We start from the raw sequence: 27,895 nt of genomic DNA, 5'->3' as shown, positions 1-27,895 counted from the left end.
ATACACAGCTCAGCAGACAGTATCACACATGATAGGATTAGATACATCGCTCTGCAGACAGTATCACACAGGATAGGATTAGATACACAGCTCAACAGACAGTATCACACAGGATAGGATTAGATACACAGCTCAGCAGGCAGTATCACACAGGATAGGATTAGATACACAGCTCAGCAGACAGTATCACACATGATAGGATTAGATACACAGCTCAGCAGACAGTATCACACAGGCTAGGATTAGATACACAGCTCTGCAGACAGTATCACACTTTATAGGATTAGATACACAGCTCAGCAGACAGTATCACACAGGCTAGGATTAGATACACAGCTCAGCAGACAGTATCACACATGATAGGATTAGATACATCGCTCTGCAGACAGTATCACACATGATAGGATTAGATACATCGCTCTGCAGACAGTATCACACAGGGTAGGATTAGATACATCGCTCTGCAGACAGTATCACACATGATAGGATTAGATACATCGCTCTGCAGACAGTATCACACAGGATAGGATTAGATACATCGCTCTGCAGACAGTATCACACATGATAGGATTAGATACATCGCTCTGCAGACAGTATCACACATGATAGGATTAGATACATCGCTCTGCAGACAGTATCACACATGATAGGATTAGATACACAGCTCAGTAGACAGTATCACACAGGATAGGATTAGATACACAGCTCAGTAGACTATATCACACAGGATAAGATTAGATACACAGCTCTGCAGACAGTATCACACATGATAGGATTAGATACACAGCTCTGCAGACAGTATCACACATGATAGGATTAGATACATCGCTCTGCAGACAGTATCACACATGATAGGATTAGATACATCGCTCTGCAGACAGTATCACACATGATAGGATTAGATACATCGCTCTGCAGACAGTATCACACATGATAGGATTAGATACATCGCTCTGCAGACAGTATCACACATGATAGGATTAGATACATCGCTCTGCAGACAGTATCACACATGATAGGATTAGATACATCGCTCTGCAGACAGTATCACACATGATAGGATTAGGGTACTTTCACACTAGTGTTATTCTTTTCCGACGCTGAGTTCCGTCCTAGCGTCTCAATACCGGAAAATAACTGATCAGTTTCATCCCTATGCATTCTGAAAGGAGAGATATCCGTTCAGGATGCATCAGGATGTCATCAGTCCAGTCACTGAACGGCGTTTTGGATGGAGGAGGTACCGCAGCATGCTACGGTATTATCTCCGTCCAAAATTCCATTTACATTGGAATGTATTAGTGCCACAATACCACAATGCCGGATCCGTCCTTCGCAGACCGGTAAAAATGTGAAAACAAATAGAAACCGATCCGTCTACAAATGCTGTCCGTTTGCATGCAGATTGCCGGATCTGGCAGGCAGTTCTGGCGACAGAACTGCTTGCCGGATCACTCTGCCGCAAGTGTGAAAGTAGCCTTCGATATACGCGTCCATCAGGCTGGCCGTGTTGTGTAAGGCCTCTTGCACACGACTGTATGGCTTTTTCAGAATTTTGCGGTCCGCAAAAAACGGATCTGTTTGCATTCAGTTTTTTGCAGAATGGAACAGCTGCGCCCTGATAGAACAGTACTATCCTTGTCCGTTATGCGGACAATAATAGGACATGAATACGGAAACGGGAGGCATACGGAGTACCTCCCGTTTTTTTTGCAGATCCATTGAAATGAATGGTTCCATATAGGGAACGCAAAAAACGTGTGCAAGAGGGCAAGAAGCCTTAGGCCTCATGCACACGACCGTTGTGTGCATCCGCGGCCGTTGTTCCGTTTTCTGTTTTTTACCGCGGACCCATTGACTTTCAATGGGTCCGTGGAAAAATCGGAAAATGCACCGTTTGGTTTTCGCGTCCAGGATCAGTTTTTCCAGTCTGTGAAAGAAATATGACCTGTCCTATTTTTTTCACGGACAACAGTTCACGGACCCATTCAAGTAAATGGGTCCGTGAAAAATCACGGATGCACACAAGATAGTCGTCCGCGATCCGTGATCCGTGTCCGTTTTTCCTATCATTTTCAATGCAAACTTGAAAATGATAGGAAGACCCACGGATGAAAAAACGGACACGGATCACAAAACAACGGAAACCGTTTTTGCGGACCGCAAAAAAAACCCGTCTATGTGCATGAGGCCTAAGGCCTCATGCACACGACCGTATTTTTTTGCTGTCTTCAAAAACGGGTTCTGTTTTTCCGTGATCCGTGTCCGTTTTTTCATCCGTGGGTCTTCCTTGATTTTTGGAGGATCCACGGACATGAAAAGTGAAAGAAAAAACTAAGTCAAGTTTGCATTGAAAATGATAGAAAAAACGGACACGGATCACGGACACGGATCACGGACACGGATGACTATGTTGTGTGCATCCGTGATTTTTCACGGACCCATTTACTTGAATGGGTCCGTGAACCGTTGTCCGTGAAAAAAATAGGACAGGTCCTATTTTTTTCACGGACTGGAAAAACGGATCACGGACACGGAAGCCAAACGGTGCATTTTCCGAATTTTTCCACGGACCCATTGAAAGTCAATGGGTCCGCGAAAAAAAACGGAAAACGGAACACGGCCGCAGATGCACACAACGGTCGTGTGCATGAGGCCTAATGGATATGATTTGTAGGAGATGAGATGATGGTGGACGGGACAGTCGGTATGAAGACGTCCCTCTGTATCCACATGCGGCAGAAGCCTCTCCCATGGCGGTTGGACGTCCGATATTGTGGGTCTACACGGCCTCCTGACGTGTAGACATCACGTGTGTGACTGCGGCCTGGACTAAGCCCGTTATCACCCCGTCTGTAAATGGCGTCATCCCAGGAGACTTTCCCGTCCACTCCCATCGGAGGCACCAGACGCTGTTCAGGGCGGACATTAAAGTGACCCCAAACTCTAGAGACCACGACGGGACAAGACAAGGGTCAAGGTCATGGGCCGCCAGAACAGATGGGCGACATCTGGGTGATCACTCCAAGGAGGCAGCTGCCCGCCTGTAATAACTGATAATTGTCAGGTCAGGGTAATGGCGTCATCAGGTTGTGAGGAAATGTGGACATGTGGACAGGTCCTTCTGCACCTGAGAACCTGACATCATGGTCGCCGGACCCCACATCAGGCGGGATCCTACTAAACCTGCCATGGATGGCGCCCAAGGAGATCTGAGGGAAACCAATCAGGTCGCTGCTTTCATTTCCCACAGCACCTTTGAAATATGAGAGCTGGAATCTGATTGGTTGCTATGGCAACTGCTCCATTCCCCTCAGCTCTGTGACGTGGCGGCCATCTTAGTCTGGTCTCCTCAACATCCGCCATAAGAAGACGTACAAAGGTGATCATACCGAAAGGTGAGGAGGAAGAGGACTCATCATTGTCCACCGGTGCCATCTTGATAAAGCTCTGGTCGCCATTTTTGGCAGTTTTTCTCCTCACATTTACAAAGTTTGCGCCATTTTTCTACATATTACCATTTATTTTAACATATATTGTTGGCGTTCAGGCGGTTGTATGCGTGCACCAGGATGCAAATCCCCAACATCTGCTGAGACCGTCTGATTTTTCAAAACTGGCACATAGATATTCTGCCGTCATCATGGCGGACGCTGTATGGAGAGCAGACTGTGGGTCTCTGTATAAAATCTCTGCAGGGCCTGGCCCAGACAATTCGGGGTTAATGGGAGCATTTCCCCTTCTTCTGACGCCCTCGTCCCGGTGTCTGAAGTGTCACTAAGCTTCTGGCTTATGTCATGGCTGTAAGGCGAGGATTCCCTGCGGAAGGCGCGGATTGTCTGAGCAGGTCGTCTACACCACGTCTCCGTGCCTCCGGAGCTGCGCTTCTTAAAGAGACCTTACAAGGATTTGTCCGCGCCTGCGGGGTTCACAGCTTGAAATTATCCTTGTCTCTTCTCTCTGCACAATCAATATGGCTGCCATTTGGCCTTCCATGCGAGACTCACCCAGCTTTCCCAGACTCCTGAATGGAAAATCTTCCAATGTCGAGATCTGTGCGGCATTTCCGTGGGGAGGGGGGGTGACCGTGTGACTAAGCCGAAGTGGCGGTCATTACTCCCGGTGGGTGACAACACATACAGCCGGCATTACAGCTCCAACAGGGTCACCCAGCTTTCCCGTCAGCCTGGTTATACAGTGATGTGGCTGATGGGGTCCTTATAGCTGAGTAATGGGCGTAACTATGGAAGAGGCACTTATGGGGGTACACGAGGCTCTGAGGCATTTATGGGGGTACCTACAGCTGAGGCACTCATGCGGGCACATGCGGCTGAGGCACTTATGGGGGTACCTACAGATGAGACATTTATGGGGCACCTATGGCTGAGGCACTTATTGGAGTACACACAGCTGAGACATTTATAGGGGGACCTACGGCTGATACAGTTATAGGGGTACATATGGGTGAGGCATTTATGGGGGTACAGACAGCTTAGGCACTTATGGGGGAACCTATGGCTGAGGCACTTATGGGGGTACATGCAGCTGAGGAACTTATGGGGGTACACACGTTTGAGGCATTTATGGGGGTACACACAGCTGAGGCATTTATAGGAGTACATATGGCTGAAGCACTTATTGGGTACATACGGATAATGCACTTATAGGGGTACACACAGCTGAGGCACTTACGGGGTACCTATAGCTGAGGCACTTATGGGGGTACATGTGGCTGAGGCACCTATGGGGGTACAGATGGATGATGCACTTATGGGGTACACATAGCTGAGGCACTTATGGGGGTACCTATGGTTGAGGCACTTATAGGGGTACATGCGGATGAGGCACTTATGGGGGTACACATAGCTGAGGCAATTATTGGGGTACCTATGATTGAGGCACTTATAGGGGTACATATTATGTTCCTAACATGTTATTTTTACAAATTTTATTAACCCTGTGTGCGCCATTTTCTGACACCACTGCGTCCACACATGATGTAGGTCACCTCAGGGCAGCCATGTTTACCTCAGCGTCACCCATTCACACAGGACATTGTGGACGAGGCATTATCCAGCGATGGCGGTGAGGTGTCTGGATAGTGCGGCAGCAGACAGGACGGGGCCTTTGTCATGGAGGAGCTGTGTTTGCTCACGCCTGTGGGAACGGAGGCTGAGAAGAGTCTGATATAAAGAGGCCTTGTCTCCCCTCGCCCCTCCTGCCCGCGCCCTCGCTGTATATTTTCCTGTCAGACACTTTTAAACATGGCCGCCATCTGGCATCGCAGGGAGTATTGTAGTAAAATAACAATGCTGCGCAGTGTTTAATGTATGGAGCCCTGGTCCTCATCACTGAGCGTCATGGCTGCCGGGCCCAGCTAAACACATGGCGGCCGCTGGAGATCGCATGACCTCGATGCCAGCCGACCATACCAAGGACAGCACCACCGCAGAACCTTACAGAGTGCATTGCGTCCAGAAAGCGAGCCGACGTGTGATTTTAATGCGAATTGGTGCGGTTTTCTTATTGATTGCTAATGGCCGTGTAGTTCTGGGGCATTAAAAATCCAATTTAAAGACTGCGCCAATGTTGCCAGTATCCACCTCCATCTTGGCAGCATGGCCTTAGGCAGGGATGGCCAACATGCGGCTCCCCAGCTGTTGCAAAACTACAACTCCCATCATGCCTATAGATATCAGTCTACAGCAGGGCATGGTGGGAGTTGTAGTTTTAAAACAGCTGGAGGGCCGCAGGTTGGCCATCCCTGCCCTTAGGCCTTACCTCTATACGTCCATCATAGGCCCACTGACATTTTAAAATCGTCGCGTTGGTTGCTACGGGCAACAGCACAAATGATTTTATCTAAAGCTGCATTACCTGGCATTTCCAGCAGGTGGCGCTGTATCCCCATCTCTTTATGGGACCACTGCACACTCCAGCGGGGGATACACTGCCCCGTTTAATATGCCTTGTGCATCAGTTCCTTACCATAGACAAAACTCCTGCTTGCTTTCAGTGAATGGGAACATTCTTCCTGGTCTAATACTTCTATAAGAATTTTATTAAGCCTGTGCAAAGAGGTAAGTACATGACACATGTTACCAGCGCTGATACATTGTAACAAACTATCAGGACAGGGGAGAGATTGGTTCTGCTGACTTGTGTAGCTCACAGAGAACTGTCTAGAAACTATACATTTGTAGCAAACCCTCAGCTATGAGAAGTATTAGGTTTGTGCAGCTTCTGGCTATAAACAAGGATGTCCCTGTTCACTGACAGTAAGCAGAGATGTTTAAAATGGTGAAGAATGAGAACATAAAGTTTGTTAGAAATTTGCCCCCCCTCCCCTCCCCCCCAGTGGAAGCCCCCACTACTAGAAGCCACTTCATTTGGGTGTGTCTCCTTTAAGTATCTCTTTCTAGCTGACACATTGAAGTATATGAGCAGAACATGGGAAACAGCTCCCTCTGCTGGACATGACAGTACCTGCAGCGTAATCAAGAGCGTGATGGGATTAGATACACAGCTCCGTAGACTGTATCACACATGATAGGATTAGATACACAGATCAGCAGACAGAATCTCACATGATAGGATTGGATAGAGGCTCAGCAGACAGTATCACATATGATAGGATTAGATACACAGCTCAGCAGACAGTATCACATATGATAGGATTAGATGCACAGATCAGCAGACAGTATCACACATGATAGGATTAGATACACAGCTCAGCAGACAGTATCACATATGATAGGATTAGATACACAGCTCAGCAGACAGTATCACATATGATAGGATTAGATGCACAGATCAGCAGACAGTATCACACATAATAGGATTGGATACACAGCTCAGCAGACAGTATCAAACATGATAGGATTAGATACATCGCTCAGCAGACAGTATCAAACATGATAGGATTAGATACATCGCTCAGCAGACAGTATCACACATGATAGGATTAGATACACAGATCAGCAGACAGTATCACATATGATAGGATTAGATACACAGATCAGCAGACAGTATCACACATAATAGGAATGGATACACAGCTCAGCAGACTATCAAACAGGATAGGATTAGATACATCGCTCAGCAGACAGTATTACACATGATGGGATTAGATACACAGCTCAGCAGACAGTATCACACATGATAGGATTAGATACACAGCTCAGCAGACAGTATCACACATGATAGGATTAGATACACAGCTCAGCAGACAGTATCACACATGATAGGATTAGATACACAGCTCAGCAGACAGTATCACACATGATAGGATTAGATACACAGCTCAGCAGACAGTGTCACATATGATAGGATTAGATAGACAGCTCAGCAGACAGTATCACACATGATAGGATTAGATAAACAGCTCAGCAGACAGTATCACACATGATAGGATTAGATACACGGATCGGCAGACCGTATCTCCAGTAATCCCCCTGTGAGGTCCTTGTGTCGCCCCCTGCAGGTGTTGGGGGGCTGTCTGAATGTTGATGGGATCCGGTGATGTTCTACATGACCACAAGACACAAAAATAGAGCAGACATCTGCTCCTAGGAGAGGTGACGATGAGCCTCACACCTCATGCCTCGCCCACCCGTAGAGGTGGCAGATGCAGGGCTGAGCATATTCTGAGTAGGGACCTCATCTATTGCCCCCTGTTATCATCCGGATAGGCTGGGGCAGGGGATTGCAGTCTATTGCCCCCTGTTATCATCTGGATAGGCCGGGGCAGGGGATTGCAGTCTATTGCCCCCTGTTATCATCTGCATAGGCTGGGGCAGGGGATTGCAGTCTATTGCCCCCTGTTATCATCCGGATAGGCCGGGGCAGGGGATTGCAGTCTATTACCCCCTGTTATCATCTGCATAGGCTGGGGCAGGGGATTGCAGTCTATTGCCCCCTGTTATCATCTGCATAGGCTGGGGCAGGGGATTGCAGTCTATTGCCCCTGTTATCATCCGGATAGGCTGGGGCAGGGGATTGCAGTCTATTACCCCCTGTTATCATCCGGATAGGCTGGGGCAGGGGATTGCAGTCTATTGCCCCCTGTTATCATCCGGATAGGCCGGGGCAGGGGATTGCAGTCTATTGCCCCCTGTTATCATCCGAATAGGCTGGGGCAGGGGATTGCAGTCTATTGCCCCCTGTTATCATCCGGATAGGCTGGGGCAGGGGATTGCAGTCTATTGCCCCCTGTTATCATCCGGATAGGCTGGGGCAGGGGATTGCAGTCTATTGCCCCCTGTTATCATCCAGATAGGCTGGGGCAGGGGATTGCAGTCTATTACCCCCTGTTATCATCCGGATAGGCTGGGGCAGGGGATTGCAGTCTATTACCCCCTGTTATCATCCGGATAGGCTGGGGCAGGGGATTGCAGTCTATTACCCCCTGTTATCATCCGGATAGGCTGGGGCAGGGGATTGCAGTCTATTGCCCCCTGTTATCATCCGGATAGGCTGGGGCAGGGGATTGCAGTCTATTACCCCCTGTTATCATCCGGATAGGCTGGGGCAGGGGATTGCAGTCTATTGCCCCCTGTTATCATCCGGATAGGCCGGGGCAGGGGGATTGCAGTCTATTGCCCCCTGTTATCATCTGCATAGGCCGGGGCAGGGGGATTGCAGTCTATTGCCCCCTGTTATCAGCCACTACCTCCCACACATGCCGGCACCCAGATTTTCCAGACTCCTGAGTCACTGTAGAGACAGGGAATGCTGGGTGACAACCCTTGTGGGTGCTGTAATGGTGGTCATGGTGGTTGTCACCCAGCTTTTCTCTTTACTTTTATGACTGATGTACAGTAACCTGGGAGGGACCCCGGGACTGATTTTAGGGAGATGTTCCTTTGTGCAGCTGATGAGCGGAGGTGTCAGCCGCGCCGCACGAAGTGTCACTGACAACCTCACAGCAGCTCTAGGTGTCAGGAACATGGCAGAGCCTCTTGGTTGCAGATGAAACTGCGACTATTTCTGTTTTTCTGGGAAATTTGCGGTTCTGGAGATACGACGGCAGCGAGTGGGAAAACAGAAAGCTACAGGTCAGATAAAGAGAGAGAGCGGCGAAGAAGGAGGAAGCGAGAACAGACATCCAACAGCCAGAGCAGGTATCTAAGCCTATCAGGCTGAACCAATGTATCTAAGCCCGTCATGTGTAATACTGTCTGCTGAACCAAGTATCTAAGCCTATTTTGTGTGATACTATCTACTGAGCTGTGTATCTAAGCCCATCATGTGTAATATTTTCTGATGAACTGTGTATCTAAGCCTGTCATGTATGATACTGTCTGCTGAGCAAATGTATCTAAGCCTGTCGTGTTTCATACTGCCTGCTGAGCCAGTGTATCTAAACCTATCATGTGTGATACTGCCTGCTGAACCATGTATCTAAACCTATCGTGTATCATGGTATTATCTTGGACTACCACACAGTAGTTTCTGAAAATGATAGATTTAGATACACAGCTCAACAGACAGTATCACACTTGATAAGCTTAGATACACAGCTCAGCAGATAGTATCACACGATAGGCTTAGGAGCAGTTCAAGAGACAGTATCACACATGATAAGGATAGATACATGGATCAACAGACAGTATCACACTAACAGGCTTAGATACATGACCTAATAGACAGTGTTATGTAGGATAGGCTTAGATACATGGCTCAGTAGACAGTATCATCCATGATAGGCTTAGATACAGCAGTGGAGATTATTTTATAATGAACACTACATGATGAGTGGTATCACACACTATAGGCTTAGATACATCCGCTCAGCAGCCCTGTAATCTCCCAGTCTCCACCGCTGCCCCCTTTCTTCTGTTTCCCAGTTTGCCTTCTGTTAGGATTCCCCCCATTGTCCTGGGATTTGGGCCCCCGGCTTCAGACCCCGCTCGCTCCTTTGTCTTGCTGTCTCTGAATAGCCTCCATTCTCCATGATCAGGGGTTGCCGGGATAGGACGTCACTGTGTGTTTAAATGCGTCTTCAATCACAGCTGGCAGGGATCAGACACACAGAGCCCCCTGCCCGCGCCCTGCAAGGAGGCCTGAGCAGCACTGGGGGAGCTCAAGGGTTAACGCCTAATATCATATAGGTAATAACTGTCATGTGACATAAAGAGGGTGCGAAGTTCATTGTCTTCCCTGCTCCTCCACGAGGGCTGCTAGGTAAGTGGGCACAGTGGGGGGTCACTTACTGCCCAGTCCCTGCCATGCACTTAGGATATTGCCTCTATAACGGATCCCCCAGTAACAATAGGTCGTCCTTTTCTGTCCATTCAGCCCGGATATCTGTATCTGGGAAAGCTGGGTGGTCATGTATGGGTGGTATCACTGTGCTCACAGCTGAGGGTTTGTTACAGTTGTATCCAGACAAGCCTCTATCTTAGACATTTTACCTGCACTGATACATTGCAACAAACTATCAGGACGGGAGAGAGATGTTCTCTCTTAGGGCGCGTTCAGACAGCTGATTTCTGCCGCGGATTTACAAGCTAAAAAAGTGTGTTCCCACAGAGATCTTTCATCTTGGATTTCACACCCGAAAACCGCACCAAAAACACTTGCAACACTCTGCGTGAATTAAACGGAAAAACTTTTTTTTTTTTCCCGGCTTGCTGTTTTAAAAGCCACGGCATTGAACTAAGAAGTGGCGTATTCATTCACCGTGCTGACTCCGCGTCAAACTCACATCCATACTCCCTAGTGAAATAGACAGGATCAAAAAAAATGCGTAAAAAAAAAAAGACTTGGGCATCTTTCACACGGGCGTTGCGGGAAAAGGTGCAGGTGCGTTGCGGGAACATGCGAGATTTTTCCGCGCGAGTGCAAAACATTGTAATGCGTTTTGCACGCGCGTGAGAAAAATCGGCATGTTTGGTACCCAGACCCGAACTTCTTCACAGAAGTTCGGGTTTGGGTTAGGTGCTGGGTAGATTGTATTATTTTCCCTTATAACATGGTTATAAGGGAAAATAATAGCATTTTGAATACAGAATGCATAGTACAATAGGGCTGGAGGGGTTAAAAAAATAAATAAATAATTAAACCCACCTTAATCCACTTGCTCGCACAGCCGGCATCTCTTCTGTCTTCTTTTTTGCTGTGTGCAGGAAAAGGACCTGTGGTGACGTCACTCCGGTCATCACATGATCCATCACCATGGTAAAAGATCATGTGACGGACCATGTGATGACCGGAGTGACGTCACCACAGGTCCTTTTCCTGCACACAGCAAAAAAGACAGAAGGAGATGCCGGCTGCGCGAGCAAGTGGATTAAGGTGAGTTTAAATATTTTTTATTTTTTTTAACCCCTCCAGCCCTATTGTACTATGCATTCTGTATTCAGAATGCTATTATTTTCCCTTATAACCATGTTATAAGGGAAAATAATAATGATCGGGTCCCCATCCCGATCGTCTTCTAGCAACCGTGCGTGAAAATCGCACCGCATCCGCACTTGCTTGCGGATGCTTGCGATTTTCACGCAACCCCATTCATTTCTATGGGGCCTGCGTTACGTGAAAAACGCACAAAGAGGAGCATGCTGCGATTTTCACGCAACACACAAGTGATGCGTGAAAATCACCGCTCATGTGAACAGCCCCATAGAAATGAATGGGTCCGGATTCAGTGCGGGTGCAATGCGTTCACCTCACGCATCGCATGCGTGCGGAATACTCGCCCGTGTGAAAGGGGCCTAAGGTCTTACAAACAAAAATGTTCCCATTCTCTGAAGGCAAGCAGAGATCTTGAAAACAATTAGGAAGTGAAACACAAAGACTTAGAAATTTACAGAAGAATTTCCTTACACTTGTCCCTGTATGTAGATTACTGCACAGCCCTGGATAGAACGCGGATACAATACAAATACAATGCAGATATAATACAGATACAAAAATAATAATAATAAATAATAATAAAATGTATATAGCGCCACCATATTCCGCAGCGCTTTACAAATCCATAGGGTTCATGTACAAAAGAAAAGTAACTGGCTAATATGCAACTGAAACACTAGGAGTCAATACAGATACAATACAGATACAATACGGATACAATACGGATACAATACGGATACAATACAGATACAATACAGATATAATACAGATATAATACGGATACAATACGGATACAATACAGATATAATACAGATACAATACAGATACAATACGGATACAATACAGATATAATACGGATACAATACGGATACAATACGGATACAATACAGATATAATACAGATACAATACGGATACAATACAGATATAATACAGATACAATACAGATACAATACGGATACAATACAGATATAATACAGATACAATACAGATATAATACAGATACAATACAGATATAATACAGATATAATACGGATACAATACGGATACAATACAGATACAGCACAGATACAATACAGATACAATACGGATACAATACAGATATAATACGGATACAATACGGATACAATACAGATATAATACAGATACAATACAGATACAATACGGATACAATACAGATATAATACAGATACAATACAGATACAATACAGATATAATACAGATATAATACAGATATAATACAGATACAATACGGATACAATACAGATATAATACAGATACAATACAGATACAATACGGATACAATACAGATATAATACGGATACAATGTTAATATGTGTAGCATTGTAGATATCTGCAGATTTTATCCAGATACACCAGTCTGAAGTGGCGTCACCGTCTGCAGCTCTCAGGCCATTACTTCCCATTTATATAATTGGAGCTGATTCTCCGGCCGTTAATTGGGAAGTTGTGGCAGCGAGTGGGGTCCCTGCGAGGGGAGGGCACCTGCTGCTGAGCCTCACAAACCCCATTGGCTCTTAAAGGGTTATTATTTGCCATTCCAGTCACGTGTGCCTATAACGCAGGGTCTTTGTTGTCTCATCCCAGTGGGGGGGCTTCTATAGAGAGGGGATGAGAGGCAGAGAGAGACCGGTTTGCCTTCCATAAGGTACAGCCACCCCGCATCCCCTTCCACAAAACGTAAAAAAAATCCTGGATATTTCCAATTCCTGGGAGACGGCTGCGGGAGATTCTGGGGTCTTCATGCGGCTGAAGAGGAGTCTGGCGGGCTCCCCTATTTCTCAGTGCGATTAGAAAAGAGGTAGGTGTGTGTGTTTGGTACGGGATGCATTCTGGGGGACACCAGTAGCATCCACTGGGGGACAGAAGGGGTTAATTGAGCACGGTAAATCGTCAGCTCGCATAATATCCACCACTGTGCAATGTGCTGCGCGCTGGAGGCGGTGCACCACATCCAGACCATGCTGTAGAGAAGCAGGCTTACATGGCAGGGGACGAAACGCGCAGGAGAGGGAGCTGGTTACCTCACTGACCAGCATCTTAACCAGTCAAGTCTAAAGATCCGCCCACTGGTACTACATTTCCATCATTGTCCACCATGTGCACTCCATAGACAGAGTATAGAACAGTCCAGATTGCAAAGGGTGGACTGGGCCACCAAACTGGTGAATTTGAGGAATGGTGGGGTCATTTAAGGTAACGGCATCCATTGGTTTGTGAAGTTTTCTCCATCTGGAGCCAGTGCCTGCAGCGCAGCTACTTGCTCCTGATCAGACTGTGTGGCCTTGCTGGTTTGTGTGTTGAGTTTTGTTGTATTGATCTGGGGCAGGCGTCCGAGGAGCAGTCACTTACTTCTTCTCTAATGTATCTCCTAGCTCCTTAACCCTTTGATTTCTAGATGGGGCTCCGAGGCGTGAATAATAATGTATCGCCATATAGGATGTTCAGCTCCGTAGAACAGCAGCAGGACCATTTGTATTCAGAGGCTCAGGTAGAACCCACATAGAGCCCCAGCCATGTTGATCTATGGGGTGACTCTAGGGACAGTAGTTGGACTGTGTTCCACAGCGACCTTTCCCTATAAGCCGAGACGTCTTCCAGCCGTGTCACAGTGTTATGTAAAATTCATGACTGAGACATTAGCAACAGGTATGAAGAATTGATACTCAGCAGGATGTTATCTGTCACTCCCTCAGTACCTCCAGACATAAGAGGGACAGAAACCTCAGCAAGACCCCATGTTTACTGGATTATAAACTGTCTTCTTCATTATATAGTCCAGGATATTTAATGTAATGCATATGCAGAATAGTGAGTGCAGCTCTGGAGTATAATACAGGATGTAACTCAGGATCAGTACAGGATAAGTAATGTAATGTATGTACACAGTGACTGCACCTGCAGAATAGTGAGTGCAGCTCTGGAGTATAATACAGGATGTAACTCAGGATCAGTACAGGATAGGTAATGTAATGTATGTACACAGTGACTCCACAAGCAGAATAGTGAGTGCAGCTCTGGAGTATAACACAGGATGTAACTCAGGATAAGTACAGGATAAGTAATGTAATGTATGTACACAGTGACTGCACCTGCAGAATAGTGAGTGCAGCTCTGGAGTATAATACAGGATGTAACTCAGGATCAGTACAGGATAAGTAATGTATGTACACAGTGACTGCACCAGCAGAATAGTGAGTGCAGCTCTGGAGTATAATACAGGATGTAACTCAGGATCAGTACAGGATAGGTAATGTATGTACACAGTGACTGCACCAGCAGAATAGTGAGTGCAGCTCTGGAGTATAATACAGGATGTAACTCAGGATCAGTACAGGATAAGTAATGTATGTACACAGTGACTGCACCAGCAGAATAGTGAGTGCAGCTCTGGAGTATAATACAGGATGTAACTCAGGATCAGTACAGGATAAGTAATGTATGTACACAGTGACTCCACAAGCAGAATAGTGAGTGCAGCTCTGGAGTATAACACAGGATGTAACTCAGGATAAGTACAGGATAAGTAATGTAATGTATGTACACAGTGACTGCACCTGCAGAATAGTGAGTGCAGCTCTGGAGTATAATACAGGATGTAACTCAGGATCAGTACAGGATAAGTAATGTATGTACACAGTGACTGCACCAGCAGAATAGTGAGTGCAGCTCTGGAGTATAATACAGGATGTAACTCAGGATCAGTATAGGATAAGTAATGTATGTACTCAGTGACTGCACCAGCAGAATAGTAAGTGCAGCTCTGGAGTATAATACAGGATGTAACTCAGGATCAGTACAGGATCAGTAATGTATGTACACAGTGACTGCACCAGCAGAATAGTAAGTGCAGCTCTGGAGTATAATACAGGATGTAACTCAGGATCAGTACAGGATAAATAATGTATGTACACAGTGACTGCACCAGCAGAATAGTGAGTGCAGCTCTGGAGTAAAATACAGGATGTAACTCAGGATCAGTGCAGGATAAGTAATGTATGTACACAGTGACTGCACCAGCAGAATAGTGAGTGCAGCTGTGGAGTAAAATACAGGATGTAACTCAGGATCAGTACAGGATAATTCATTTTTGGATGATGGGTGTTATCATGTGCAACTGTTCTCATTGTCCTTTGTGCTTCTTCAATCACTAACAATATGTAAAGAAAGTCAAGCTCTTCATTTAAAAAAAATAAATAAATTCCTCTTAATATCCAAAAATTGATCTGGCCTCCATGGCACTGGATGGGTTAATGGTTTGGGTCTGCCTTCAGTTCTTTGATTTCTGTTCTGATTTTCATTTGTGCTGTTGGTTTGGCTGCAATAAGTAAGGGGTTAAATCACAGCAAGACGTCTTCACCATTTCTCCTTTTCCTGCTGATGGTTTTCTCCTAACGGCGTCTTCCTCTTTGCTATACGTTCAGATTACAGCCCCAAATCAGAGCGAGCGAGCAGCGGCAGCAGCAGGATGGAGGAGCCGAGCCTGGCCAGACCAGCAGAAGACGCTAAGATGTGCGAGGATCTGGGCCGGGAGCCCTTCGGCTACGTAGGCATCGACTCCGTGCTGGACCAGATGAAGCGCAAGGCCATGAAATACGGCTTTGAGTTTAACATCATGGTGGTGGGTGAGTAGAGACATGAGGACAGGCGAGCGCTCACTGCCTCTTCTCATGTTCTGCTTCTCTCTTAGAGACACCATTTTTTTTATTCCAAAATTGAAGCGATTTTACCATTGAGCATTATGTTACTATCAGTGAAGATTAGGGTGACGGCATATTTGATTGTTCTAGAATGGTATCACTCTTCTAATGATGACATCATCATTTAATCACAGACTAAACTGCTAATATAGACTGTGTGACCTCACTGCTCTAATGATGACATCATCATCCATTGATTAACCTGCTGCATACACTGTGTCACCTCACTGATCTAATGATGACATCATCATCTAAAGACTAAGCTGTTACAGAGACTGTATGACATCACTGCTCTTATAAGATCCTTATCCAGTCACAGACTAACCTGCCGCATCATCTGTGTGACGTCACTGCGCTGACTGCCATCCAATCACAGACTATTCTACTACATAGACCCTGTGACCTAACTTCCCTCATTATGATATCATCATCCATTCACACACTGACCTGCTACATAAATGGATAAATGGTGTGATGTCACTGCCCTCATTATGACATCATCATCCATTCATAGGCTGACCTGCTACATAGACTCTGTGACCTCACTGCCCTCATTATGACATCATCATCCATTCACACACTGACCTGCTACATAGACTCTGTGATGTCACTGCCCTCATTATGACATCATCATCCATTCATAGGCTGACCTGCTACATAGACTCTGTGACCTCACTGCCCTCATTATGACATCATCATCCATTCACACACTGACCTGCTACATATCTGTGAAAATACGATATGGGGCACCCCGTAGTGTAACACCTCAGATGTATAATAGCTCACACCCATATACTCAGTTCCTTACTAGAGATAGTTGTGCAAAGCCTGGCACAACACCGGAAGAAGACAAAACCACCAGAGGGGACCAGGCTGCTGCTCCCTCCCGCCAGATCATCCAAAGGAGTGGTAGACTTTAAATGTGAAGAATGAAATAAAAGGGATTCGTGGGAAGTTGCTCTGGATACTAAATAATTTATATTACAAATAATATATATACTATTTCGGTGGCATGAATACCGGTGACTAGGTATAGCATGGAAAACTTGGGACCGCATTTCCGGATTACCAGTATTTATAACTGAGAATGTTATACCTGACAAATGCGGCGGTTTGTGTTGTCTGTTTTTATCTTTGGATCTTTTTTATATATTTTTATTTATTTATTATTTTTAATACATTATTCAGTATCCAGTGCAGCGCCTCACGAATCCCTTTTTATTTCACTTCTTCTGACCTGTAATGTGGATTGTGTGACCTCACTGCCCTCATTATGACATCACCATCCAATCACAGACTTACCTGCTACATGGGCTGTGTGACCTCACTGCCCTCATTATGACATCACCATCCAATCACAGACTTACCTGCTACATGGGCTGTGTGACCTCACTGCCCTCATTATGACATCACCATCCAATCACAGACTTACCTGCTACATGGGCTGTGTGACCTCACTGCCCTCATTATGACATCACCATCCAATCACAGACTTACCTGCTACATGGGCTGTGTGACCTCACTGCCCTCATTATGACATCACCATCCAATCACAGACATACCTGCTACATGGGCTGTGTGACCTCACTGCCCTCATTATGACATCACCATCCAATCACAGACTTACCTGCTACATGGGCTGTGTGACCTCACTGCCCTCATTATGACATCACCATCCAATCACAGACTTACCTGCTACATGGGCTGTGTGACCTCACTGCCCTCATTATGACATCACCATCCAATCACAGACATACCTGCTACATGGGCTGTGTGACCTCACTGCCCTCGTTATGACATCATCATCCAGTCACAGATTTACCTGCTACATGGGCTGTGTAACCTCACTGCCCTCGTTATGACATCATCATCCAGTCACAGACTTACCTGCTACATGGACTGTGTGACCTTGCTGCTCTCGTTATGACATCATCATCCAGTCACAGACTTACCTGCTACATGGGCTGTGTGACCTCATTGCCCTCGTTATGACATCACCATCCAATCACAGATTTACCTTCTACATGGACTGTGTGACCTTGCTGCCCTTGTTATGACATCACCATCCAATCACAGACTTACCTGCTATATGGGCTGTGTGACCTCGCTGCCCTCGTTATGACATCATTATCCAGTCACAGACTTACCTTCTACATGGGCTGTGTGACCTCGCTGCCCTCATTATGACATCATCATCCAGAGACTGACCTGCTATATAAACTCAAACCTTAATTGAGTGCAGCCTTTCACTACAAATCCAAAAACTGGATGGTGTGAACTCCTTTCCTTTGAGTCATCATTATCCACATCTCTATACCGCCTACACAACATACCGCCACACAGTTATGTAGAGCAGAGCTCAGGGAAAGTGGAGACGCTGCCATCTGCATCCACTAACTTTCATTTTTTTTACCAGTGTGTACTGACTAGAAAGACAACAGGTGTAATGGATTGGATGCTATGGTGGTGTTCATCATGGTGATCAGCACTTAGCTTCACATCATCATGCAATGAGCGACAGGCCCCAGTTCACACAACATGATGGAACTCTATGGGCAGGACCAGTTTTAGAATCATAGTCAGGGACAGGCCAGAGGTCAGGGAAGGCGCAGAGTACAAGGTAAACAATCCAAGGTCAAAGCGGCCAGCAACGGATCAATGCGGAGGTCAGACACAGGTCAGGTAAGGCAGTAGAGGGCCAGAGTCAAGTAAACAGGCAGTGGTCGGTACACAGGCAGACAAATGAATACAGCATACTTTCGCAGGAACTAGCAAGCTAAGGAACCAGTTGCTCAGGCAACTTCCTACAGGGGTGCATGTTCCCTACGATCAAATGACAAGAGGCCTAACCAGCAAGCAGCCCACAGCCTCTGCACATATAATTTGTCCACTATATGGCAGTATTATATATGTTGTCTTCGCATTATATGATGGTATTATGTGGTCTCTTTATATTCGTTTTTTCATATATTACATATCATTTGGGTGCTATATGGCGGTACTATACTGGCTGTATACGTAGCTTTATTTTGACACTATATGGTGGTATTTTATGGTCTGAAATGACTAGAAAAAAAGGAAGTAGTGGTACTTGACAAGCAGGGCCACATTCTCTACAAAACGGTCCATGTCTTCGGATAACTCCACCATAAGACTTCACTTGCTATAATCTACAGAAAAAGTTGAACTTCTCAAATACTTTACTGATTCTCCACAGATTTTAGTCATCTATTGCTTTTTTTTTCTCCATTCACATCCAAAGCTGCTTTCACAATTCTGCTGGTTACTATTGGAAACAGACAGCGGTGTTGGCTCCACCCCTGGCAGACCTGTGACCGGGCTCAGCTCTGTCTGTGTGACTGCTCCCAAAGCTCCCACAATGCTCTGCTCTTAGGAATTCTGAAACCATCTTTGGCTGTGAATGGAGAAGAATCTGTCATGTAACTCCCTTCCTTTCCCTCATTCACTAGTGGAGGAGATAGAAGCTCTCCTAGCCCAAGACCCCCTGTAGAACTTTATCACGAAGCATCATGGTCAAAACTTTCAGGGCATACTTTGGAGAATGTTCTCCTCCCGTATATCAGCGGAGCTGCTCTTTATGTTCTCCATGTTGTTTGTAGGTCAGAGCGGTTTGGGCAAATCCACACTTGTGAATACTTTGTTCAAGTCAAAAGTGATCCGCAAAGCTCCCGGGGCCGGGATTCCTAAAACTTTGGAAATGAAAGCCGTCAGTCAAGGTGAGGTGTCTTCTTTAATCAGGTGCTGGACATACAGATCTGGAACCTCATGGAGATGTGATATAACAGGGTTGCGCGTTCAGAGATTAAACATCCCTTTGACCATCTTTACTTTGTCCACCTGCAGTGATCGAGGAGAGAGGGATGGAAATGAGGCTCACGGTGATCGACACGCCAGGATTTGGAGATCAGATCAACAATCAAAACTGGTAAACACAATACTGTAGACTGTTCTAGATAGGTCTACTCTAAACACATCGGGAATCAGCATGTCCTGGGTCCTACAGCTGCAGAGAGACTGATGTCATTCTAGCTGGTTCTAGATTAGTCATGGATAACATACTGTACTGTATGCTGAACTTTCCATCTACTCTAGAACAATATGTTCATATACTTTGGGATTAATGTTCAACCTACAGCTTTAGAATAGTCTCTGAGACTGATGTTACTGGAGCCTGTTCTAGATTCATCTAGGACTCTTAAAGCCTGTGTTCTAGACATCTACTGTAAGGTTAACATTACGGCATTCTGTTCTAGATCCATCAAGACCCACACAAACCATAGGTTCTATATCTACTATATTTTAGTCAAATACAATATGAGATTAGTGCAAAACCATAAACTATGTAATCCATGACTACTACTATCACAAGGGTTCTAGACATCACCTTTTTTAGTCTGAGTCTACTCAGAGCTCTAGAACAATCCTTGAATCTTTAGCTACCTAAAAAAAACCTGTTGTTAAACCCCTTCATCAGGAGGACAGTTTACCCATAGATTCCTATAACCTGCTCTAGCACTATGTTAAAAGATAGGTCACATGTTCTGGATTGGCAGTTAGGGCACTAGAGCAAATTAGTCTGGGTTCCAAATCTACATGGGACCTGTTCTCTACTCTTCGTGATAATCTTGTACTTTAGGATTGCTGTTATATTGCTTGTAAATTGACCTAGAAGGGTTATTCTGTGTCTCAGATCTGTCTTGGGTAACCTTTGAGTAACAGTGATGATGCTTGGGTTCTAGATCTATCTAAAAGCTATTGACCCTGTATCTTGATCTAGTCTATTTATACCAAGGGACTTTATTATGGTCTGGTCTCTACAAAGGTCTGGAACTTTTTTGTTCTTTGTTAGCTATGTTCTAGATATAAGGTATTAAGACACATGGTTCTAGATGCATCTACACTGAGCAAAAATATAAACGCAACACTTTCGGTTTTGCTCTCAGTTTGCATGAGCTGAACTCAAAGATCTGAAACATTTTCTACATACACAAAAGACCCATTACTCTCAAATATTTTGTTCACAAATCTGTCTAAATCTGTGTTAGTGAGCACTTCTCCTTTGCCGAAATAATCCATCCCACCTCACAGGTGTATCATATCAAGGTGCTGATTAGACAGCATGAATATTGCACAGGTGTGCCTTAGACTGCCCACAATAAAAGGCCACTCTAAAATGTGCACAGTTTTGCCTTACTGGGGGGAGTCAGAAAACCAGTCAGTATCTGGTGTGGCCACCATTTGCCTCCGTGGTATAGAGTTGATCAGGTTGTTGATTGTGGCCTGTGGATTGTTGGTCCACTCCTCTCCAATAGCTGCGAAGTTGCAGAATATTGGCAGGAACTGGAACACGCTGTCGTATACGCCGATCCAGAGCATCCCAAACATGCTCAATGGGCGACATGTCCGGTGAGTATGCTGGCCATGCAAGGACTGGGATGTTTTCAGCTTCCAGGAATTGTGTACAGATCCCTGCAATATGGGGCTGTGCATTATCATGCTGCAACATGAGGAGATGGTCGTGGATGAAGGGCACAACAATGGGCCCCAGGATCTCCTCACGGGATCTCTGTGCATTCAAAATGCCATCAATAAAATGGACCTGTGTTCGTTGTCCATAACATACGCCTGCCCATACCATAACCCCACCGCCACCTGGGCCACTCAATCCACAACGTTGACGTCAGCAAACCGCTCACCCACACGACGCCACACACGCTGTCTGCCATCTGCCCTGAACAGTGAAAAACCGGGGCTCCTCCGTGAACAGAACGCCTCTCCACCGTGCCAGACACCATCGAATGTGAGCATTTCCCACTCAAGTCGGTTACGACGACGAACTGCAGTCAGGTCCAGACCCCGATGAGGACGACGAGCAGATGAGCTTCCCTGAGACGGTTTCTGACGGTTTGTGCAGAAATTCTTTGGTTATGCAAACCGATTGTTGCTGCAGCTGTCCGGATGGCTGGTCTCAGAAGATCATGGAGGTGGACATGCTGGATGTGGAGGTCCTGGGCTGGTGTGGTTACACGTGGTCTGCGGTTGTGAGGCCGGTTGGATGTACTGCCAAATTCTCTGAAACGCCTTTGGAGGCGGCTTATGGTAGAGAAATGAACATTCATTGCACGGGCAACAGCTCTGGTAGACATTCCTGCAGTCAGCATGCCAATTGCACGCTCCCTCAAACGTTGCGACATCTGTGGCATTGTGCTGTGTGATCAAACTGCACATTTCAGAGTGGCCTTTTATTGTGGGCAGTCTAAGGCGCACCTGTGCAATATTCATGCTGTCTAATCAGCACTTCGATATGCCACACCTGTGAGGTGGGATGGATTATCTCGGCAAAGGAGAAGTGCTTACTAACACAGATTTAGACAGATTTGTGAACAATATTTGAGAGTAATGGGTCTTTTGTGTCTGTAGAAAATGTTTCAGATCTTTGAGTTCAGCTCATGCAAAATGGGAGCAAAACCGAAAGTGTTGTGTTTATATTTTTGCTCAATCTTAACCGGTATTAGATGTGCATTTATCTCATTGTATTTTTATTTCCTATAATGTTCTAGCTGGGAACCAATTATTAAATACATCCATGAGCAATATGAGAAATACTTGAGAGAGGAGATCCTGGTCAACCGGAAACGCAGAATTCCAGACTCACGTATTCACAGCTGCATCTACTTCATCCCCCCCACAGGCCACTGGTGAGCATTATTATATAGTAAAAGAAGGGCAGGCTGTACCTATAACCTCATGAAGCCACAGAACGAGACGTGGTACATCCCTGATTGTCAGCCATGTCATCAATCCCACTGTGAAATATAATCTCGATTTTCTCACCTGCAGTACCGCTTTTCACCAGCGCATTAAAAAGCTCTACTTTACATAGACATTAATGCAACAGCGCCCCCAGGTGTGGGTTCCATTGCAGTCAAAACTTTGTCCTTTGACATGTAATAACTATAGACTGCAGAGTTTCCCATAAATGGCAGGTACTCTGTTTCAGTCAGTATCAAGAACTGTACAGTCAGTCTGGTTTCTGAGATTGGTAATATTATCACTTTAAGAACATTCCTTCAATTACATTGCTCCCATCTTCAGGCTGAGACCGCTGGACCTCGAATTCATGAAACGCCTAGGCCGTATTGTGAATGTAGTTCCCATCATTGCGAAAGCGGACACACTCACATTGGAAGAGAGGGAAGAGTTCAAACAGAGGGTAAGTGTCAGATGCAGAATGACCCGGATACTTACCGTATGCGCCCAGTGTGGGGAACCTGCAGTCTATATGTCTTCTCCTCCACTAATATAGCCTAATGGATAGAAGATATCTCCTGAGGTATGGGTCCATTAGGGTGGATTGAACTGTGCTGCCCCCTGGCTGTACAGCAATGACCTGCGGCTTATAAGTGAGAAGAAGAGGCCCCCTTAACACTGTTACATGTCTCCTACAGATAAGGAAGGACCTGCAGACCCATGGAATCAGTGTGTACCCCCAAGCAGAGCTGGACGAAGACCCCACAGAGGCTTTACTAAACAGCAAAATCCGGGTATGGATACACCATTTATCGGTATACAAGGGAGCCTATGCCCAGGGGTGCACCTAGCCTTTCTGCTGCCTGAGGCGAAAACTTCTAAACCTAACCCCTTCCATGGCCCTTCGGCTGCCCATCTCTTGCCCCAACCTGGTGCTGCCTCACCTGGCCTCATTGGTGGTGCACCCACGCGTATGCCTATACAGTGACTTATAGCAGAGCCTGAACAGGGAGAGAGCTCTTCATAGCCACTCTCTGCTTGCTGTCAGTAAATAGAAACATCCTTTAAAAATTTTTTTTTTACATAGTTCAGAGTTTGTTTCAAAGTATCAGTGTAGTCAGTCCTAGGAAAATCTCTCTGCTGGGCTGATAGCGGTTATCTGCACTGATACACTGTAACAAAACCCCAGCCTACTATGTAATATAATCGGATCTGCGTTTCGCTCTGGCAGGAGAAGATACCTTTTGCCGTGGTAGGGACGGACGAGGAACATCAGGTCAACGGCAGGAGGATCCTAGGACGAAAGACCAAGTGGGGCATCATAGAAGGTGAGGCGTCCTAAGACACCCCGTCAATCTTCCTCCTCCTCGATCATTCCACAGCTAATCTGATGTTAAATAATCATGTTCTCCAGGCACCAGTATGACCAGTATGATAGTAGCTTAGCGCACATTCAATATGGAAGCTGCTTCTTTCCTCCTCACACCTATGGATTAATGGCTGCGGATGCCTGATCCCCCCCCCCCCCCCATAGTCCATCCCGCTCCCCCTCTCTGGTGGCTGCCTGCTGCATCTGTTCTCCATCACAGGGGGATGTGTGCAGGCAGGTCATGAAGAGAGCAAGCGATGATGGAGGCTTTCCAGCTGCCGCCTGACATGAGCACGCAGTGCTGGGGGGAGACATCTCCCTGAATAAAACCCCAGAGCCAAAACCTATAGAGATTACCATTCATAAGCAGCCGACATAGTGACGTTCCTGTAATCTGGCATCCTATAATCCGGAAATCCTCATAATCCAGAGACGGAGGGGAACCACGTCTAATTAAAGGGTTATTCCAGCCAAAAGCATTCATCACCCACGGGAGTCTGACCTAATGTGAATGTCGACAGCCATCTTAAAGGGCCGGTACTCATAAGGGGAGGCGCTTTAAATTTGGTGCAGTGACATTTTAATTCTTCCCTGTTCCATTTGACATGTGCGAATGAGTAACACAAAAGTCATCTGAAGGTCAAAACCCGAAAACTTTTTCTTTAACTCATTACCAGATTAATTCCTTACTTACTAATAATGAGAGGAGGGGCGGCATTCATTTACGGCCAGGACCCCGACCGCCCTCCATTGTTCTTGAGGGGGGGGGGGGGGGGGGGAGAATCAGCCGGGAGGATTTAGAAGAGCCCCATAGAGCAGCTGTGTCAGGAGGGACGCCCACAAAAGGGCTTTTATTATGGGGGGGAGGGGGTCATTTGTCATGTAAAGGTGGGAGACCCTTTGAAGTTGTAGTCCTGTAGATCGCAGTGGAATGTAAATACATGCCTAGCCGGACTCCCCGAGCGTCCTGCACCCCATGACCTGTGCACCCTACAGGTAACATTTCTGTCTCTTCATTGCAGTGGAGAACACATCGCACTGTGAATTCGCCGATCTGAGAGATTTGCTGATCAGGTGAGCTAAAAAGAAAGGAAAAAAAAATTTAATTATTTTTTCTGAATTTATAAAAAAATGATGTGGACGGAACAGGAGCCGAGTGTCCTAGAGGTAAAGAGCAGAAAACATGGCCGACAGCGAGGCTACAGTATTCACCACCATCTCTATAGTGTAGGAGTTGTATGTCAAGGGTTAAAGGGATTTTGATATGGATGGCCTATCCTCAGGACAGGTAATTGATTCCTGTTTGGAGAGGCCACGGTGCTCCCGTAAGTGCCACAGCCTCTTTCTACGCCGTGTGCAGCTCAGTCCCATTCAAGTGAATGGACCTGGGCTGCAATACCAAGTACCGCCACTATACAATCTATGGCACTGACCTTGGTATGCTATGAGGAGGCTGCAGCACTCACCACAGCATTGCAGCCTCTTCAAACAGCTGATCGTCGGGGGTTCTGGGAGTCGGACCCCCACCAATCAGATGCTGATGACTTATAATGGAAAACCCCTTTAACCTACTCAGCCCGGACCAACATCCTAGTAGAGCTTAGTGGATTAAAATCACTAACTACATCCTAAGTAGACTGAATATAGTATATGTAAAAATTGATGTCAGAATGAGTATACGTATCAGTAGTGCAGCCTCGGGCTTTGGGCCCACATCTTAACCTAGAAGTAGGTGATTGTTAATAAGATGGAGTGCTGTAATGTTTTGACCTTCTCCCATAGATCCAACCTTCAGGACCTGAAGGACATAACCCACAACATCCACTACGAGTCCTATCGGGTCAGCCGGCTGAACGAGAAGATGAACGGCACTCCGTCACAGCTGAAGGAGCCTTCCGGCTTATGAGTCACGGGCAACGCCTCCAAAATAGTGCCTGTCTAATGGACATATCGGCTCACCGCCGGTCTCACTTCACCACAGAGACAGCCAATAAAATGGTGGACTCACCACGTCAACCTCCGATGTACGCCAACACTGCCGACCTATGTCACAACCACTTGTACACTGTGCCGGACGTCTCCCAGGCACACCACAACTCATTGACATCTGTGCCGGAGATGCCAGTCACTGCCCGTGCCACACCACACCTTGGTGATGGTCAACTTCAATGACTCGTAAAGCCACTTGTCAACCATATGTCAGTCCAAACCAGTGGGTACAAGTAAAAGCAAAGGTCCACTAACCCAAACTGGTTGACTGCCACATGAGTGCCTCGATGTCTGATACCCCAAGATTCTTGAAATAACATCGAAGTTTTAGATCTGGTGGACACCATAATGCTGTTTTGCCAAGTAGAGGACCATCGATGGTGTTTGAAGTTCTGTTCTAAACTCCATTTTATGGAACCAAGGCCAAGTTGAATGTCTTCATATCAATCTATCGGTTCTGGGGTATCAAAGCAACACCCCAAATTAGGTCTAGGAATGCTACCCATGCCCAGGTACGCCACCTCTCTGGCAAACATTCAATACATCCAGTTTGTATGACAGGTACACCAGTTCATTACCAGTGGAGTATAATTGACTGAACCCGCCATGTCCCGAGCATATTTGTCCCCTGTGGGCGGAATGTACACGCGTAATTATACCAGTTTGTGCCCATTGAATGAGCCTTGACAACAGCAGCAATATACAACTGAAGAATCGACCAAAAATACAGTTAAAGGAGACGGCCTGGCGCGTGACCTGCGACATTTCTATTTTCCTAAGATGATTTGTATATGTTTCTATATAAAGGACCAAGACTGTCAGCAACCAGGAGGAGGCGAGGTCTGTACGGTGCCCCCCGGGCCGAGCGACAACGAGACGGTGGAGAGATTCTTCTATAGAGATACCAGAATGTAAAGTGAAAGAAAGAGAAATACACATTTATATATAATGTTATGTCACAGAAGTTTTTTTTCTCCAGATTTTTTTTAACAATTTATTTACAATATAAGAATCTTTCATCTTGTCTGTTTTCTATGTAAAACAAAATCGGGTCCATATCTTATCTGCTATTATTTTCTATAACTGTTCCCTGAGTCTGAGATTCTCCATAAATAAAAATGAGTTCAGACCAGAAATTACGTCTCTCCATAATGTATGTATGACTGGGAAATATGCTGACCCCTACATACAAGACTATAATTACTATAATACTACTACTACTACTACTACTACTCTGTACAAGAGTATAACTACTATAGTACTGCTCCTATGTACAAGAATATACAGTGGGGGAAATAATTATTTGACCCCTCACTGATTTTGTAAGTTTGTCCAATGACAAAGAAATGAAAAGTCTCAGAACAGTATCATTTCAATGGTAGGTTTATTGTAACAGTGGCAGATAGCACATCAAAAGGAAAATCGAAAAAATAACTTTAAATAAAAGATAGCAACTGATTTGCATTTCATTGAGTGAAATAAGTATTTGAACCCTCTAACAAAAAAAGACTTAATACTTGGTGGAAAAACCCTTGTTTGCAAGCACAGAGGTCAAACGTTTCTTGTAATTGATGACCAAGTTTGCGCACATTTTAGGAGGAATGTTGGTCCACTCCTCTTTGCAGATCATCTCTAAATCCCTAAGGTTTCGAGGCTGTCTCTGTGCAACTCTGAGCTTGAGCTCCCTCC

At 45.8% G+C, this 27,895-nt stretch overlaps 1 protein-coding gene across 1 annotated transcript in view; it reads left to right on the top strand.

The window, feature by feature from the left end:
- SEPTIN12 (septin 12) overlaps positions 1-27,336 on the top strand; it is a 75,557-nt gene extending 48,221 nt beyond the window's left edge. The window contains exons 3-11 of the mRNA XM_040440300.1: positions 15,802-16,002; positions 19,698-19,814; positions 19,942-20,023; positions 22,659-22,796; positions 23,194-23,311; positions 23,547-23,642; positions 24,080-24,176; positions 25,240-25,291; positions 26,000-27,336. Coding sequence (XP_040296234.1) covers positions 15,802-16,002; positions 19,698-19,814; positions 19,942-20,023; positions 22,659-22,796; positions 23,194-23,311; positions 23,547-23,642; positions 24,080-24,176; positions 25,240-25,291; positions 26,000-26,123 — 1,025 coding nt within the window. The 3' untranslated portion in view covers positions 26,124-27,336. The remainder of the gene's footprint in view (positions 1-15,801; positions 16,003-19,697; positions 19,815-19,941; positions 20,024-22,658; positions 22,797-23,193; positions 23,312-23,546; positions 23,643-24,079; positions 24,177-25,239; positions 25,292-25,999) is intronic.
- Positions 27,337-27,895: the final 559 nt, after the last annotated feature.

The sequence above is a fragment of the Bufo bufo genome, chromosome 7 (genome assembly GCF_905171765.1).
Source record: "Bufo bufo chromosome 7, aBufBuf1.1, whole genome shotgun sequence".
In the NCBI taxonomy this organism is placed as follows: domain Eukaryota; kingdom Metazoa; phylum Chordata; class Amphibia; order Anura; family Bufonidae; genus Bufo; species Bufo bufo.
The sequence above is the reverse complement of the archived record's forward strand: the minus strand, read 5'-3'. Positions and strand labels throughout refer to the sequence as shown.